This window comes from Microcaecilia unicolor, chromosome 1, assembly GCF_901765095.1.
Source record: "Microcaecilia unicolor chromosome 1, aMicUni1.1, whole genome shotgun sequence".
In the NCBI taxonomy this organism is placed as follows: Eukaryota; Metazoa; Chordata; class Amphibia; order Gymnophiona; family Siphonopidae; genus Microcaecilia; species Microcaecilia unicolor.
The window spans coordinates 643,968,230-643,984,079 of record NC_044031.1 but is presented as its reverse complement, the minus strand read 5'-3'; the positions used below and the strand labels follow the sequence as shown (position 1 = coordinate 643,984,079).

The 15,850-nt window shown below is 42.1% G+C and overlaps 1 protein-coding gene across 1 annotated transcript; it reads left to right on the top strand.

Moving 5' to 3' along the window:
• The first annotated feature begins 14,158 nt into the window (after positions 1-14,158).
• Positions 14,159-15,103, top strand: LOC115461358 (olfactory receptor 6N1-like). Its single transcript, XM_030191111.1, has one exon. It carries the CDS (start codon positions 14,159-14,161, stop codon positions 15,101-15,103), a length of 945 nt encoding a protein of 314 aa, XP_030046971.1.
• The last annotated feature ends 747 nt before the right edge of the window (positions 15,104-15,850 follow it).

The window sequence follows — 15,850 nt, the reverse complement described above, 5'->3', positions numbered from 1 at the left end:
TATAAATATACTATACTACAAAACATCTGTCCCAAAATAAACTCAACTGAAAAGCAGACCATCAGACAGTAACCCCCTAATGCTAGAAAAGTCACCAAAAATTGCCAATGCAAATTTGGACATGTGCCCAGTTTGCGCATGCAATCAAATGAGCTAATTAATGCCAATAATTGGCTTTTTAAGAAGCAATTATTGACACCAATTAGATTCAATTGGAACTTATGCATATACATTTAGGTATGGGATCCCCGCCTAAATTTTACATGTGAGTAAAAAAAAGGGGCGCAGAAATAGGAGGGCCATGGGCAGAACGGGGGCATGCCTAGCATTTACATATGTTGTTATAGAATACGGGGGATACACACCCAATGTTTACGCCTAAAGTTAGGCGCAAGTCCCAGGCGTAAGCGCTATTCTATAAACCACACATGTAGAGTAGTTCTTTCTTGATAATAATAATAAAGAAAGAAATACCTTACAAGCGTTGGGATTATTGTTTGGATGTGATTATTGCCCCTGCATTGAGATCGCCTCTACTAGTGTGAATTTGGTTCCATAAATGTCAGGCACACAAATGTCACTAAATGAACATACTTACATTTACCCTCCTCTCTTCCTTCCCAATCACATTAATTGATTTGATTTGCTTACTTTATTTATTTTTTGTCTATTAGATTGTAAGCTCTTTGAGCAGGGACTGTCTTTCTTCTATGTTTGTGCAGCGCTGCGTATGCCTTGTAGCGCTATAGAAATGCTAAATAGTAGTAGTAGTAGTAGTACTATTTATAACTTCTAGCATGAGAAGATGTCCTTTCTGACCTGAAGCATTTATTGGTATGCCATGCCACTATTTGGTGTCTCAGTGTATAGTCTGTCCTTCATCATCTTCTAAACATCGGCCTCTGCCCTCTTGGAACTCTCTGTTGTCCCATTTTTACTCATTCTGATCCCATATTGCCTTCTCCCCATAACCCCCTCAATACCCCCCAAATCACCTGTTCACCCATCCCCTCTCTCCAGACCCCATTTTGACTCTGTCTTCTCTTTCTCTCTCTCTCCCTCTCTGTGCCAAGTTGTGTGTGGGTGTGAATGTGGGTTTGAGTGTGTCACTTTGACATTGTTTGTCAATCAGGCTTATTTTTGAAAGAGAAGGGCGCCCATCTTTTGACACAAATCAGGAGATGGGCATCCTTCTCTCAGGATTGTCCAAATCGGCATAATTGAAAGCCGATTTTGGGTGCCCTCAACTGCTTTCTGTCATGGGGACAACCAAAGTTCCCAGGGGCGTGTTGGAGGTGTAGCAAAGGCGGGACTGGGGCATGCTTAACAGATGGGCGCCCTCGAGCGATAATGGAAAAAAGAAGGGCGTCCCTGATGAGCACTTGGCTGACTTTACTTGGTCCATTTTTTGTTACGACCAAGCCTCAAAAAAGTGCCCGAACTGACCAGATGACCACCGGAGGGAATCGGGGATGACCTCCCCTGACTCCTCCAGTGGTCACTAACCACCTCCCACCCCCAAAACTTTTTTTGCCAGCCTGAAATGTCATACTCAGGTCCATTGCAGCAGTATGCAGGTCCCTGAGGGGGGGGGGGGGGGAGGTATGTATGTGTCAGTGGAAGCATAGTGAAGGCGTTGACGTCCTTCTTTCAAACATTTTGGACGTCCTGAACTGCCCCCCCCCCCACAGGGATGGTAAAATTTCAAAGGATAGGAGTGGCCTAGTGGTTAGAGCACTGGTCTTGCAAGCCAGAGGTGGCCAGTTCAAATCCCACTGCAGCTACTTGTGATCCAAAATCCAACTAAAGAGGGTGTCAGAGGCATAGCAAAGGCAAGGACATCCTTCTCACAGAAACATCCACATTTTGGACATTCTCAACTGCCATCGCAGGGACTTCCTTCACTATGCCTCCGTCCCTGCAACGGCAGAAGGATGTCCTTCACCCATAATCTAAAAAAAAAGATGTCCCTGATGAACACTTGGACGTTTTCCCCTGGACTTGCATTTTAATATGGTTGTAGAAAAGGTTGTATTTTTCTAAGGTTGTAGACAGCAATTTATTTAAGGTTGTAGATGGCTATTATACACGCAGCTTGTCTGCATGTACGAAGCCGTCTTTGGCATGTGCATAGCAGCCACGCATAATGCTTGGCTGCTCTGCACTGGCTTCCCCTCCTTAGGAAGGAAATCGTGTGTAAATGAGCTAACAGTGAGCAGCTCATTTGCATGTGATTTCCTTCATGCATTCCTGTTCCTTTCTGAATTGCTAAGGGATCGGTAAGGGAAGGGCTTTTTCCGTTCAGTTAGTGCATCAGTTAGTCCACTGCAGTACCCCCTAGGGTGCCCGGTTGGTGTCCTGGCATGTCAGGGGGACCAGTGCACTACGAATGCTGGCTCCTCCCATGACCAAATGACTTGGATTTGGTCGTTTTTGAGATGGGTGTCCTCGGTTTCCATTATCGCCGAAAACTGGGGACGACCATCTCTAAGGTCGACCATCTCAACATTTATATCGACCATCTCTAAGGTCAACTTAAATGTTGAGATTTGGGCATCCCCGACCGTATTATCCAAACGAAAGATGGCCGCCCATCTTATTTCAATAATACAGGTTTCCCTGCCCCTTCGCAGAGATGTCCTGCGAGGACGCCCTCAGGAAACCCTGGGCGCCCCGTTCGATTATGCCCCTCCACGTGTCTCATTTTCGAAAGAGAAAAATGTCTAAAAGTGTCATAAAGCACCATTTGGACAAATTTCTTTTCAAATCGTAAAAATATTTGTATTTTCAAAATCTGTTTTGCAAACCTATGCAATTCCTCTACAGTGCATCCAAATCACAAGGGGGGGGGGGGGTGTCAGGGGCATTTTGAAGGCAGTCTTAGAGTGGGCTTAAGGCGTGCCTAACACTTGGACATTTACAGTCATAACTGAACTAATGAAAAACGTCCAGGGTGAAGAAAAAGGTGCCCTAAATGACAAGATGACCCCCTCACTCTGCCAGTGGTCACTGATCCCCCTCTCACCCCCAAAATGCGAGAAAAATATTACCAGCCTCTATGACAACCTCAGATGTTATAGACAGGTCTATTAGAGCAGCATGCAGGTCCCTGGAGTAATCCAGTGGTCACTGCAGTGCACTGTAGACAGGTGGACCCGGCCTATATCTCCCCCTACCTATTACACTTGTATTGGAAACCCTGAGCCCTCTAAAACTCACCAGAAACCCACTGTACACACAAATAGGTGCCACCTTCACCCATAAGGGCAATTGTGGTGTACAGTTGGGGGCAGTGGGTGTTGGAGGGCTCAGTAGACAAGATAAGGGAGCCAAGGTGAGATATATACATGGGAGCATTTATATGAAGTCCATTACAGTGCTCCCTAGGGAGCCCCACTGCTCTCCTGGGATGTCTGGGGGACCAGTCTACTAAAAATGGTGGCCCCTCCTAGATCCCAATGGCTTAATTATATATGTTTTGATCTTGGAGATTTTTTTTTTCAAAAATGGCCTAAAAAGATAAATGCACAGAGCGCAAAAGATGGTATTTAAAAAAAAAGATAGATGTTTTGTGGATTCAAAAATGGTCATATTTCCTATTCTGATTTGGAACGTTTATCAGAAAATGTCCAAAGTCTGACTTGGACATCATATCTAAAATGCCCCTCCACATGTTTGTTCCTGTGCCATAGCTTGTGCTGGGTGTTGTCGGTGGTGTCAGGCATGTGTGGAAATGAGGTGGCATATCAGTACTTAACTGGCCAAGTGCTGACTCCATCCTCAGAACGCCCCCAAAATAGCCAGCTTTTCAGTTTGTTGCTAACTGGTTATTTTCATCAGCACTAACCAGTTAAGTGCCACTGAAAATTTGTGAACAGGCGATGATGAACAGGTGATGTAACTGGCCAGGAGCCATTTCTGGCCAGTTAAATTGCTTTGAATATCAACCTGCACATAGGAGATCAGGAGATGTAGAGAATAGTGTGCTGACTCTCTCAGCCAACACCCAGTAAAGACTTTGGGCTGGATTCAATAAATGGCATTCAAAATTTAGCACTAGAAAAGCATTGATGCTAAGCGTGATTCTATAAACGGCATGTGCAGTTCATAGAATGCACTTAGCATGAATTCCCTCTCCTAACTTTAGGTGCCAGGCTTGTGCCTGCTGAAACCTGATATAAATGCTGGCACCCAAGTTAGACGTGCTGAGATCATATGCTATTACTACACGTGCAACTTTTCAGAATGCCCTGTAGGGGTATTTCCCTGTGATCTAGCCTGAGCTGGTCTTGGCCTATACAAGCCTATGACATCTTGGTACAATAAGATGGCTGCTGCAACTCTCTGACCTGCACATCTCTGTGTCAGCAAGATCCAGCTTCAGCTTGTGGAAAATCACTGACAGGCTTGCTGAAGCCAAGGACATTCTGTGTTCCAACCATCCCCCTTCTATCTCTGAGACGCTGGGAAGGGAGTCATACTCATGGCACCAGAAGTTACCATCTTCAAGGTCACAAAACAAAGAACTCTTCTTACCCATGCACTGGACTGTACAAGAAGAGAATTGGTCCAGGCTATCACCCGACAGAGAGGTCTGGAAGAACGCTGGAAGGGTGGAAGAGAGAGTTAGTCGGAGACCCTCGGAGGAGGGGTACCTGTGAAGGAACTGAGAAATCCAGCAAAGCTCAGGGTGAGCTAGAGACAGTATGATACCAACCTTGTGACCTGCATAACTGGTGCAAATACCTGTGGCAGAGATATTGGCTCTGATAACCAAAGGAGAGACGGTAACCTGCTTGTTTGCTGAGAAAGACCTGCACTACATAAGACACAGACAGCTGAGATAGCGTCTGGGGAGATTCTGCTCCGGTCTCATCTGAAGCCGTCATCAGGACAGCGTGGTGAGTGAGATCACAGTGATATACTTCCTAGTCTGGGGTTAGGCAGTGGTTTTATCTAAGTACGACTGGTTTATGTCAGCTCTTGGTCAGGGAAAGCTGCTAATGTGTATTTTGCATAAGATGTGATAAGTTTTCATAAGGATCATTAGGATATCATTTGTACTGTTCTAATCATTACTGTACGTAGTCTCAGGATAATCAGAGTGTTGTTAGACAATATATTTTGTTAGTGTGCATATCAGTAAGAGATATATTGCATATAAGCTATTGCATAGTGTCTATTTTTCTACCTGTAATAAATAAAATAATAATTATCATCTGTGACGTGGCTTTGGTTGTTTGGTGAAGAACAAAACACTGGCAGGGTGCCAGCAACAAGGTTCCTTTATAATATTTCCCCTAGGCTGAGCGGGAACCTTGTAATAAGTATTATCAGGGAATAATTATTGCCCTAATTACTTATTTTCATCCTACAGCCCCGACACACCTATGGCCACACACCCTTTTGAGTTATAAGCTAATAGAATTAGGCGCCATGCCTTAGAGAATAGTGCGTACAATGTTTCTATGTTATGTTAACAGTTATTTATGTATGTATGATTTGTAATCTGCCAACAACTTTGGATTGCGTGGAATAAAAGTTTTTAAATAAATAAATAAAGTACTTGGATGCACTTGTAAATTTTAATGAGTGCTAATTAACAATTGTTTGTTAGCACCCAATTGTTGATGGTTACGTGCTCTTTACTCAATTAATTTGCATGTGTCTTGGGTGCGTGCTCAAAATCAGGTGTGCAATGCTAGATGACATATATATATATATATTTATTTATTTATTACATTTGTACCCCACACTTTCCCACACATAGCAGGTTCAATGCGGCTTACATAGTAAATAAAATTACAAAGTCTTGAAGGAGAAAATTACAAATTGTAGTAAACATAGTAATAGTGGGGTTTTAAGGATATATAAATTGAACATGGAGAGGTAAACAAAGATAGGATGTGCAAAAGGAAAAGAGATTGGGAGGGGTAAGGTGTAGGAAGGATGGAGAAGAAAAGATTGGGGGATGAGCATAAGGAGATTGGGAGACATGGTCTAAGGTATAATAATCGTCAGGACAAGAATCGTGTGGGTGGGCTAAAAAAGTTAAGTTGGGTCATTAGGGTAGGCTTTCTTGAAGAGATGGCTCTTCAACATGGGTAGATGGTCGTATATGGAACCCAGGGGTTTAGTTTTTATTTAGTTTACACTTCAACTGAAAGTGTGGACTCATTTGGCTGAGTGCAGCATATGTGTTCACTGAATCTGGGGTCCCAGAAAACAACAGGGCAGTTTATCTGCAAGATCCAAGATGGCGACACAAAAAGCAGAACAGACGAAGAAATCCATATGAAGATGAATTTATTCAACCAACAATGCCTGACACAGGCTGTATTTCGCCCATATATGAACTGCCTCAGGGGCAAATTATTTTGAGAACTGGAGAGCTGTCTACACTCTTCTGCTTCCCATTGTCTGAAGGGACATTTGGAGGGGAATCCAAGTTGCAGCAGGAGAAGATCAGCAAAACCATTCACAGTCACCAGAATTCTCCAGACCCATCGGGTGCTATCCCACACCTAAGAAAAAGGATTTGCCTCAAAATATAGTTGAACAGAAGGAAACAGCAGAGAAACAGTCATATGATTGCAGTCATATGAATTACAACACATATGTGAAGAGCTATCCAGTTCTCAACATAATTTGCCCCTGAGGCAGCCCATGTATGGGCAAAGCACAGCCTGTGTTGGGCATTGTTGGTTGAATAAATTCATCTTCATATAGATTTCTTCGTCTGTTCTGCTTTTTGTGTCACCACTGAATCTGGGGACCTGTAGTGTAGTTGAAAGAATCCTCCTTTCCCTGCATCACATGAGCCCAAAGATTAAAAAAAACCAAAACAAAACCCTCTTCCCCTTCATCTACAGTGGGGGAAATAAGTATTTGATCCCTTGCTGATTTTGTAAGTGTGCCCACTGACAAAGACATGAGCAGCCCATAATTGAAGGGTAGGTTATTGGTAACAGTGAGAGATAGCACATCACAAATTAAATCCGGAAAATCACATTGTGGAAAGTATATGAATTTATTTGCATTCTGCAGAGGGAAATAAGTATTTGATCCCCCACCAACCAGTAAGAGATCTGGCCCCTACAGACCAGGTAGATGCTCCAAATCAACTCGTTACCTGCATGACAGACAGCTGTCGGCAATGGTCACCTGTATGAAAGACACCTGTCCACAGACTCAGTGAATCAGTCAGACTCTAACCTCTACAAAATGGCCAAGAGCAAGGAGCTGTCTAAGGATGTCAGGGACAAGATCATACACCTGCACAAGGCTGGAATGGGCTACAAAACCATCAGTAAGACGCTGGGCGAGAAGGAGACAACTGTTGGTGCCATAGTAAGAAAATGGAAGAAGTACAAAATGACTGTCAATCGACAAAGATCTGGGGCTCCACGCAAAATCTCACCTCGTGGGGTATCCTTGATCATGAGGAAGGTTAGAAATCAGCCTACAACTACAAGGGGGGAACTTGTCAATGATCTCAAGGCAGCTGGGACCACTGTCACCACGAAAACCATTGGTAACACATTACGACATAACGGATTGCAATCCTGCAGTGCCCACAAGGTCCCCCTGCTCCGGAAGGCACATGTGACGGCCCGTCTGAAGTTTGCCAGTGAACACCTGGATGATGCCGAGAGTGATTGGGAGAAGGTGCTGTGGTCAGATGAGACAAAAATTGAGCTCTTTGGCATGAACTCAACTCGCCGTGTTTGGAGGAAGAGAAATGCTGCCTATGACCCAAAGAACACCGTCCCCACTGTCAAGCATGGAGGTGGAAATGTTATGTTTTGGGGGTGTTTCTCTGCTAAGGGCACAGGACTACTTCACCGCATCAATGGGAGAATGGATGGGGCCATGTACCGTACAATTCTGAGTGACAACCTCCTTCCCTCCGCCAGGGCCTTAAAAATGGGTCGTGGCTGGGTCTTCCAGCACGACAATGACCCAAAACATACAGCCAAGGCAACAAAGGAGTGGCTCAGGAAGAAGCACATTAGGGTCATGGAGTGGCCTAGCCAGTCACCAGACCTTAATCCCATTGAAAACTTATGGAGGGAGCTGAAGCTGCGAGTTGCCAAGCGACAGCCCAGAACTCTTAATGATTTAGAGATGATCTGCAAAGAGGAGTGGACCAAAATTCCTCCTGACATGTGTGCAAACCTCATCATCAACTACAGAAGACGTCTGACCGCTGTGCTTGCCAACAAGGGTTTTGCCACCAAGTATTAGGTCTTGTTTGCCAGAGGGATCAAATACTTATTTCCCTCTGCAGAATGCAAATAAATTCATATACTTTCCACAATGTGATTTTCCGGATTTAATTTGTGATGTGCTATCTCTCACTGTTACCAATAACCTACCCTTCAATTATGGGCTGCTCATGTCTTTGTCAGTGGGCACACTTACAAAATCAGCAAGGGATCAAATACTTATTTCCCCCACTGTATACAGTCCTCTACATATTTGATTTGATTTATTCATTTGATATATCACATTTACCCAAAGGGCACCAAAGCCGTTCACAATACTACAATTATGGTCTTACAATTCTAAATCATTTTGGTCTGAAGAGAAAGGACAGGAACAAACTTGATAATTCAAATTGCATTATGCAAATCCCCTAAGATCATAGGGAGTCATGAATTAGTCCTATGATAGTTTGGCTGGTAGGATAACCTTGGAGGTTTTCCTTGGAAAATATCCCAGAGGTGATTCAATAAAGTAAGCTGCAGCTGATACAGCTAAGATAATAATCCTGGAACTGCAGAAGAAGCATGCCTTAAATTAACCAGTGCAGTAAGTCTAACAGTTCTCAGTATTGTTAGAAGAAATAAATAGAAATAAAACAAAGCAAAAAAGAAAGGAAGATGATACCTTTTTTATTGGACTAATTAGAAGAAATAGAATAGAATTGACTGGGCAATAAATACATTTTAATTAATATCACTTTTTAAAATTTGACTTTAAGAAAAAAAAGAGTAAAATGCTTACCACAGGTTAAAAACACCTACTATAGGGCAAGCTGAGCCATCCAGTGGTAGTTTTGGCATGTACGCATGCTTCCCATATATTTGAAGCTGGAGAGGGGATTTGTTCATAGTTCATGGGTTAACATGTGGGATTTCTACACACTAACCCATTAGCATGAGCTTAGCGTGTGAACCCTTACCACTTAGAAAATAGGCGTAGTTAAGGGCTCACTTGGTAATTAGTGTGTGGCCATTTTTGCCAATACATCCCCATGTTAAAAGGTGGCCAAAGTGTGTGGAAAACCCACATGCTAGTAATAGTGCAGGTCACCCTTCAGCACAGCTTTTTAAAAGGTTCCTAAATGGCATGAGGAATTTATTTGAATTGTGATTAAATTCAAATTTTGATAACTCCAACTTAAATAGGCCTATTTTGAAGATAAACAGTAAAAAGTAGTAATGAGAATATTTTGCACTTGAGATGATAGTGTTTGATGATCTCAAGGTAACCACTTGACCCAAAATGCTGCCAGGATATATAGGGAGAGGTACAGCCAGCAGAAATGGGAAGTAATTATGTTCCTCAACAGGTGGGCTTCACTTAGAAAATTGTGTTGTTCTACAGGATGCATTTCAGAAAAGACTAAAGGTTGTCCAGATAAAGGTATCCAAAATGTTGAGTGAAATGTATCAGAATAAATATGAGACTCAAGGATGTAAAAATTAATAATTTAAGGGAAGGGAAATGGGACTTGATATACTGCCTTTCTGAGGTTTTTGCAACTATGGTTTACATATATTTAGATACTTATTTTGTACCAGGGGCAATGGAGGGTTAAGTGACTTGCCCAGAGTCACAAAACGCTGCTGTAGGAATTGAACTCAGTTCCCCAGGATCAAAAGTCCATTGCACTACCCACTAGGCTACTCCTCCACTCTAAGGAAAGGAAAGGGGGAGGGGATATGGTAGATACATTTAAATATTTGAAACATATTAATAATGCACAAGAAGCAAACTTTTTCAATAGAAAGTTCTAGGATTAGGGGTTCACAACAAAGAGCTCAAAGATGGTAGACTTAGAAACAATGTCAAAATATTTTCCATTGTAAGGTTGTGGTGGTGGAGATATAAACAGCAACATAAAAAAAGCATGGGATCAATGAAGATTCATGATAGCAAAAGGATGGAAATGACACACTAGGTTAATCTGCATGAAGCTGCAGCTACACTCCAGTCTTGATATGACTGCATTGTGCTTCCTAAATGGTAAAGAGCAAGCTGTGTGGAGCAGCCATTATAAATATGGGCACTGGGGGAATGAATAGTGGTTGTCAAGGTCCTTACAGGAATTTTTATAAGCATCCAACCAATGAGGACAAGTCGAGGGCGGCGGACCTATCAGAGGCGCGTGGGAGGGGCAGAGAGAGATGGTTACAGAGCAACGAACCTAACGATCCTTACGAACCCTTCACTTCAGTGAAGCCACGGAGTCAGCTTCACAACGTTGCAGGTGGGTGGCTGGAGGGGAGGAGGGGGGGAAGAGTGGGGGCAACTACCCTGGAACTGGGAGGGAGGGAGAGAGGGGGCAATGACCCTGGAACTAGGTGGGTGGGAGGGGGGCCGGAGCCTGGAACTTGGAGGGGGGCCAGGCGGACCCTGAAACTGGGAGGGAGGGGGGAAAGACCCTGGAACTGGGTGGGTGGGAGGGAGGGCGGACCCTGGAACTTGGAGGGGGGGCGGGTGGACCCTGAAACTGGGTGGGAGCATGGGAGGGGCCCCTGGCACACAATCTCATTTTCACACACACACACACACACACACACACACACACACACTCTCGCTCTCTCTGTCACACACACTCACACATTCACTCTCTCTGTATCACACACTCACTCTCACACACACACTGTAAAACACACACACTCCGAGGAAAACCTTGCTAGCGCCCATTTCATTTGTGTCAGAAAAGGGCCTTTTTTCCTAGTTCCTAATAATTCCTAGCATCCTGTTCGCTTTTTTGGCCGCCACCACCACTGAGCAGAAAATATCAGTGTATTATCTACAATTGCACCTAGATCTTTTTCTTGGGTGTTGACCCCCAAGGTGGACCCTAGCATCAGGTAACTATGATTTGAATCACTTTGCATTTGTCCACATTAAATTTCATCTGCCATTTGGAAGCCCAGTCTTCTAATTTCCTAAGGTCTTCCTGTAATTTTTCACAATCCGCATGTTTTTTAACAAGCTTGAATAGTTCTGTGTCATCTGAAAATTTAATCACCTCACTTGTCGTTCTGATTTCCATATCATTTATAAATATTTTAAATAGCACCGGTCCCAGTACTGATCCCTGTGGTACTCCACTATTCACCCTACTCCATTGAGAAAAATGATCATTTAACCCTACCCTTTCTGTCTAATAACCAATTCCTAATCCACCCCAGAACATTGCCTCCTACATGACTCTTTTATTTTCTCAGGAGTCTTTCATGAGGAACCTGGTCAAAAGCTTTCTGAAAATCCAGATACACTAGATCAACCGGCTCACCTTTATCCACATGCTTATTCAGGCCTTCAAAGAAATGAAGCAAATTGGTAAGGTAAAACTTTCCTTGGCTGAACCCATGCTGACTCTATCTCATTAAACCATGTTTTTTTATGAGTTCTGTAATTTTATTTTTTATAATAGTTTTCACTATTTTACCTAGCTAGCACTGACGTCAGGCTTACTGGTCTGTAATTTCCTGGATCACCCCTGGAACCCTTTAAAAAAAAATCGGCATTACATTGGCCACCCTCCAATCTTCACGTACTATGAACGATTTTAATGACAGGTTATATACTGTATTACTAACAGCAGATATTTCAGATCAGAAATTTCATGCTTGAGTTCTTTGAATACCATTGGATGTATTGCCAATCATTCCTGGTGATTTACTACTCTCTAATTTGTTGATTTGGCTCAGTACATCTTCTAGGTTCACTGAGATTTTTTTCAGTTCCTCTGCATCATCACCCTTAAAACCCATTTCCGGTACAGGTAGATCTCTTACATTTTCTTCCGTAAAGACCGAAGCAAAGAATTCATGCAGTTTCTCCGCTATGGCCTTGTCCTCCCTGAGTGCCCCTTTTGCTCCTTTATGGCTTAATGGTCCCACAGATTCCCTCTCAGGTTTTCTGCTTCTGATGTACCTGAAAAAATTGTTACTGTGAGTTTTAGCCTCTATGGCAAGTTTCTTTTCATATTCGTTTTTAGCCTTCTTTCTATGTTTTGCATCTGACTTTCCAGTGCTTATGTTGCTTCTTATTTTCTTCATTTGGGTCCTTTTTCCATTCTTTTGGCTCTTTCACTTCACCTTTTAACCATGCTGTCTGTTGTTTTCTCATCTTTTACATCTGAGTGAATGAAGGATAATAGTACACTGGGTGCACACTTAGAGTGGGAACAGTAAAAATGAGAATAATTTGTATTTGATATTCCTTCATTTATTTGATGAACTGATTTAGTATGTGCTGTCTTCCAAATGCATAAAAAATAGCCTAGGTGTGCATTAACCCTTATTACACAGGCTCATCATAGCTTCTAGTTCTACACATTCAAAATCTATCCAGAAAACTGAAAAAGAAGTAAATGAACGGAACATTTTACATTCACATTCAGCCAATAAGCAGGTCAGTGTTCAAATTCTCTTGTCTGGATAACAGCAGCCACAGTCAATGCAGATGAAAATCATTAGAGACCACCTCAATATTTGCATAGAGTCAGGGTGAAGTTAGAGTGGAACATAAGTGTTCAGGAAAACTCTATGGAGAACATCAACATTCAGTCCGCTATCCTTAAAACCATCTGGAAAACTTTAGTACAGCAGGATGTAAATGTGTGTATCACCATTTATACTGCACAGGGTCTGCTTCTGAATATTGTTTTATAAAAAATACTTAAGTGACTATGGAGCTAATTTTCAAAAGTGAAAAACGTTCAAAAGTGGCATAAATCTGCATTTAGATGATTTTCTCACAAATACATCCAAATAGGTATTTTCAAAACCTATTTGTAGACATTTTTCTATGAAGTCCATCAGAGGTGCATTCAAATCACAAGGGGGCGTGTTAGGGGTGTATTAAGGCTGGGATCTGGGTGTTCCTAACACTTGGATGTTTTTCAGCCATAATGGAACAAAACAAAACTGTCCAGGACTAAAACTAAGATGTTTTGAGCTAGACCTGTTTTTATAACGAGTAAGGCACAAAAACTTGCCCAGAATGACCAGATGACCACTGGAGGAAATCAGGGATGACCTCTCCTTACTCTCTCAGACCCCCTCCCACCCCCCCAAAATGTGATTTAAAACATTACTTGCCGGCCTCTTTGCCAGCCTCAGATGTAATACTCAGGTCCATTAGAGCGGCATGTAGGTCCCTGGAGTAGTCTCGTCTTGGGTGCAGTACACTGCAGACAGGTGGACCCAGGCCCATACCTCCTCCTACCTGTTACATTTGTGGAGGGAATTGTGAATCCTCCAAAATTCACCAGAAATCCACTGTACCCACATATAGGTGCCCCCTTCACCTGTAAGAGCTATGGTAGTGGTGTACGGTAGGGGTAGTGGGTTTTGGGTGGGTTTTGGGGGGCTCAGCAGATAAGATAAGGGAGCAACAGTGAGATGTGTACCTGGCAGTATTTTATGAAGTCCACTGCAGTGCCCCCTAGGGTGCCCTATTGCTTTCCTGGGATGGCTGGGGGACCAGCGTACTAAAAATGGTGACTCTTCCTACATCCCAATGGCTTGATTTTGTACGTTTTGAACTGGGACCTTTTTTTTTTTTTTTTTCAAAAATGGACCAAATCACAAAACCTTGTTCTAAACAGTATTTTTGAAAAAAAAAAAAGATAGACATTTTTCTTTTTTGAAAATGATCTTCTTTCCTATTCAGATTTTTGACGTTTTCAAAGGATCCAAAGTCAGACTTAGATGTCATATGGAAAATGCCCCTCTATGTTACCTTTACAAGAGTTAAAATAGGCAACTTTTTGGGTGACACATAGATCCCCTGCAATAAAACTAGGCCTTCAATGTCTTGCATATTTTTGCATGACGATCAGATCTATTATTACTATCATAATTGCTATTTTAAACTTTTTTGTTTCAGGCAAAATCTGTTGGAAGACATGGGTGATGCAGGTAAAGGAAATCAAAGCACAGTGACAGAATTCATCATTGTTGGATTTCCGGGATCCCCGAATCTGCAAGTTCTATATTTCTTTCTGTTTCTAATCATCTACATAACGTCAATAATGGCAAATGCTACTATAGTGCTTCTGGTTATCATAGACCATCACCTTCACACACCAATGTATGCTCTCTTGGCTAATTTGTCTTCCTTAGAGATTGGATATATCTCTGTTACTGTGCCCAAAATGCTGGCCAACTTCTTTAGCAAATCTCGAGCAATATCATATTCAGGTTGTTTGATACAAACCTATTTTTTTACCTTCCTAGGAGCTACAGAATTTTTTCTTCTTGGGTTGATGTCTCTAGATCGCTATGTTGCCATCTGTATCCCACTACATTACTCTTCAATAATGAGGAGTCAAGTCTGCATCAAATTAGTTGTTGCTGCTTGGACAGGGGGGTTTGTGACTACTTTTATTCCTGTGTTACTCATAACAAGACTTCCCTTTTGTGGTCCCAATATAATAGATCACTTTTTCTGTGAAGCTTTACCACTTCTAAAACTATCTTGCTCCTCAATCTACCTTCAGGAAACAGTAGATATTATTTTCTCCTCTACAGTGATACTGGTCTCCTTCCTACTGACGCAGGTGTCTTACTTCTTTATCATTGTCACCATACTGAAAATCCCATCAACCAATGGAAAATGCAAGGCTTTCTCCACTTGTGCCTCCCACCTTATTGTTGTTATCATTTTCTATACTACCATATTCAGTATGTACCTGAAGCAGACAGAAAATGAGTCCAGTGTGAACAAAGTGATAGCTGTACTTTATGCAGTCATAGTTCCCACTTTAAATCCTTTTATCTACAGCCTAAGAAACAAGGAGATCAAAGAAGCCCTGAGAAAGTTGCTGAATATGAGTAGAAGTATTTTCTGATGATATTTATTAATCTCTATTCCCCTGATATTCAGCCGGGGGCAGTGAGTGTTTTGCTGCCCATCACCAACGTTATTCCCAGATATTCAAGGCCCTGTTTGGGCTTTGGCATTGAATATCTGGATTTTTTTTGAGCCAACTAACACACATAGCTGGCCATGTCAATATTCATATGTAAGATATTAAACTAAATCATAGAAAGAAGTTATCTCCCAAAATCAATTGAGTTTAACTTATATCAAATCAACAATAGGGGGATAATTATATATGGCGTTATCAAACAACTCTATTTATTTAGTCTTAACATTTATGAAGATAAAATGCTTATTAAGAGGAAAAAGCCTCTAGAAGCCTCCAGTGAATACTATTTGTTTTTGTATTTCACTATGGAGAGCTGGACTTCATCATCGGCTTACAAAAAACCTCTTTTAAGCATCATAGTTAAATATCGTTATTTCTTATAACATAGAACTAGCACTAGTGTTTTAATTAGCTACTTAGCTTCGGGCAGAGTCAAAATTTGACTGGTCGAACCCCGACCTACGATGGCCGTCGTTTCGAGAGACCTGCTTCAGGGTACGGTAGTTCGTTGCATCTCTGCTCGGAAGCGCTAGAACTGTGCAGTTTACAATATTCATATGTAAACAACAGTATTTAATGGAAAAGCAAAGTTCCTCCTCCTGATGCAGCTTGGTGAAACAAGGGGGCCATAAGTATATAAGTACGTAAGTATTGCCATACTGGGAC

Bases quoted from the DNA above. Each gene is read 5' to 3' on its own strand.
- LOC115461358 (XM_030191111.1), top strand. From the start codon at position 14,159: ATGGGTGATGCAGGTAAAGGAAATCAAAGCACAGTGACAGAATTCATC.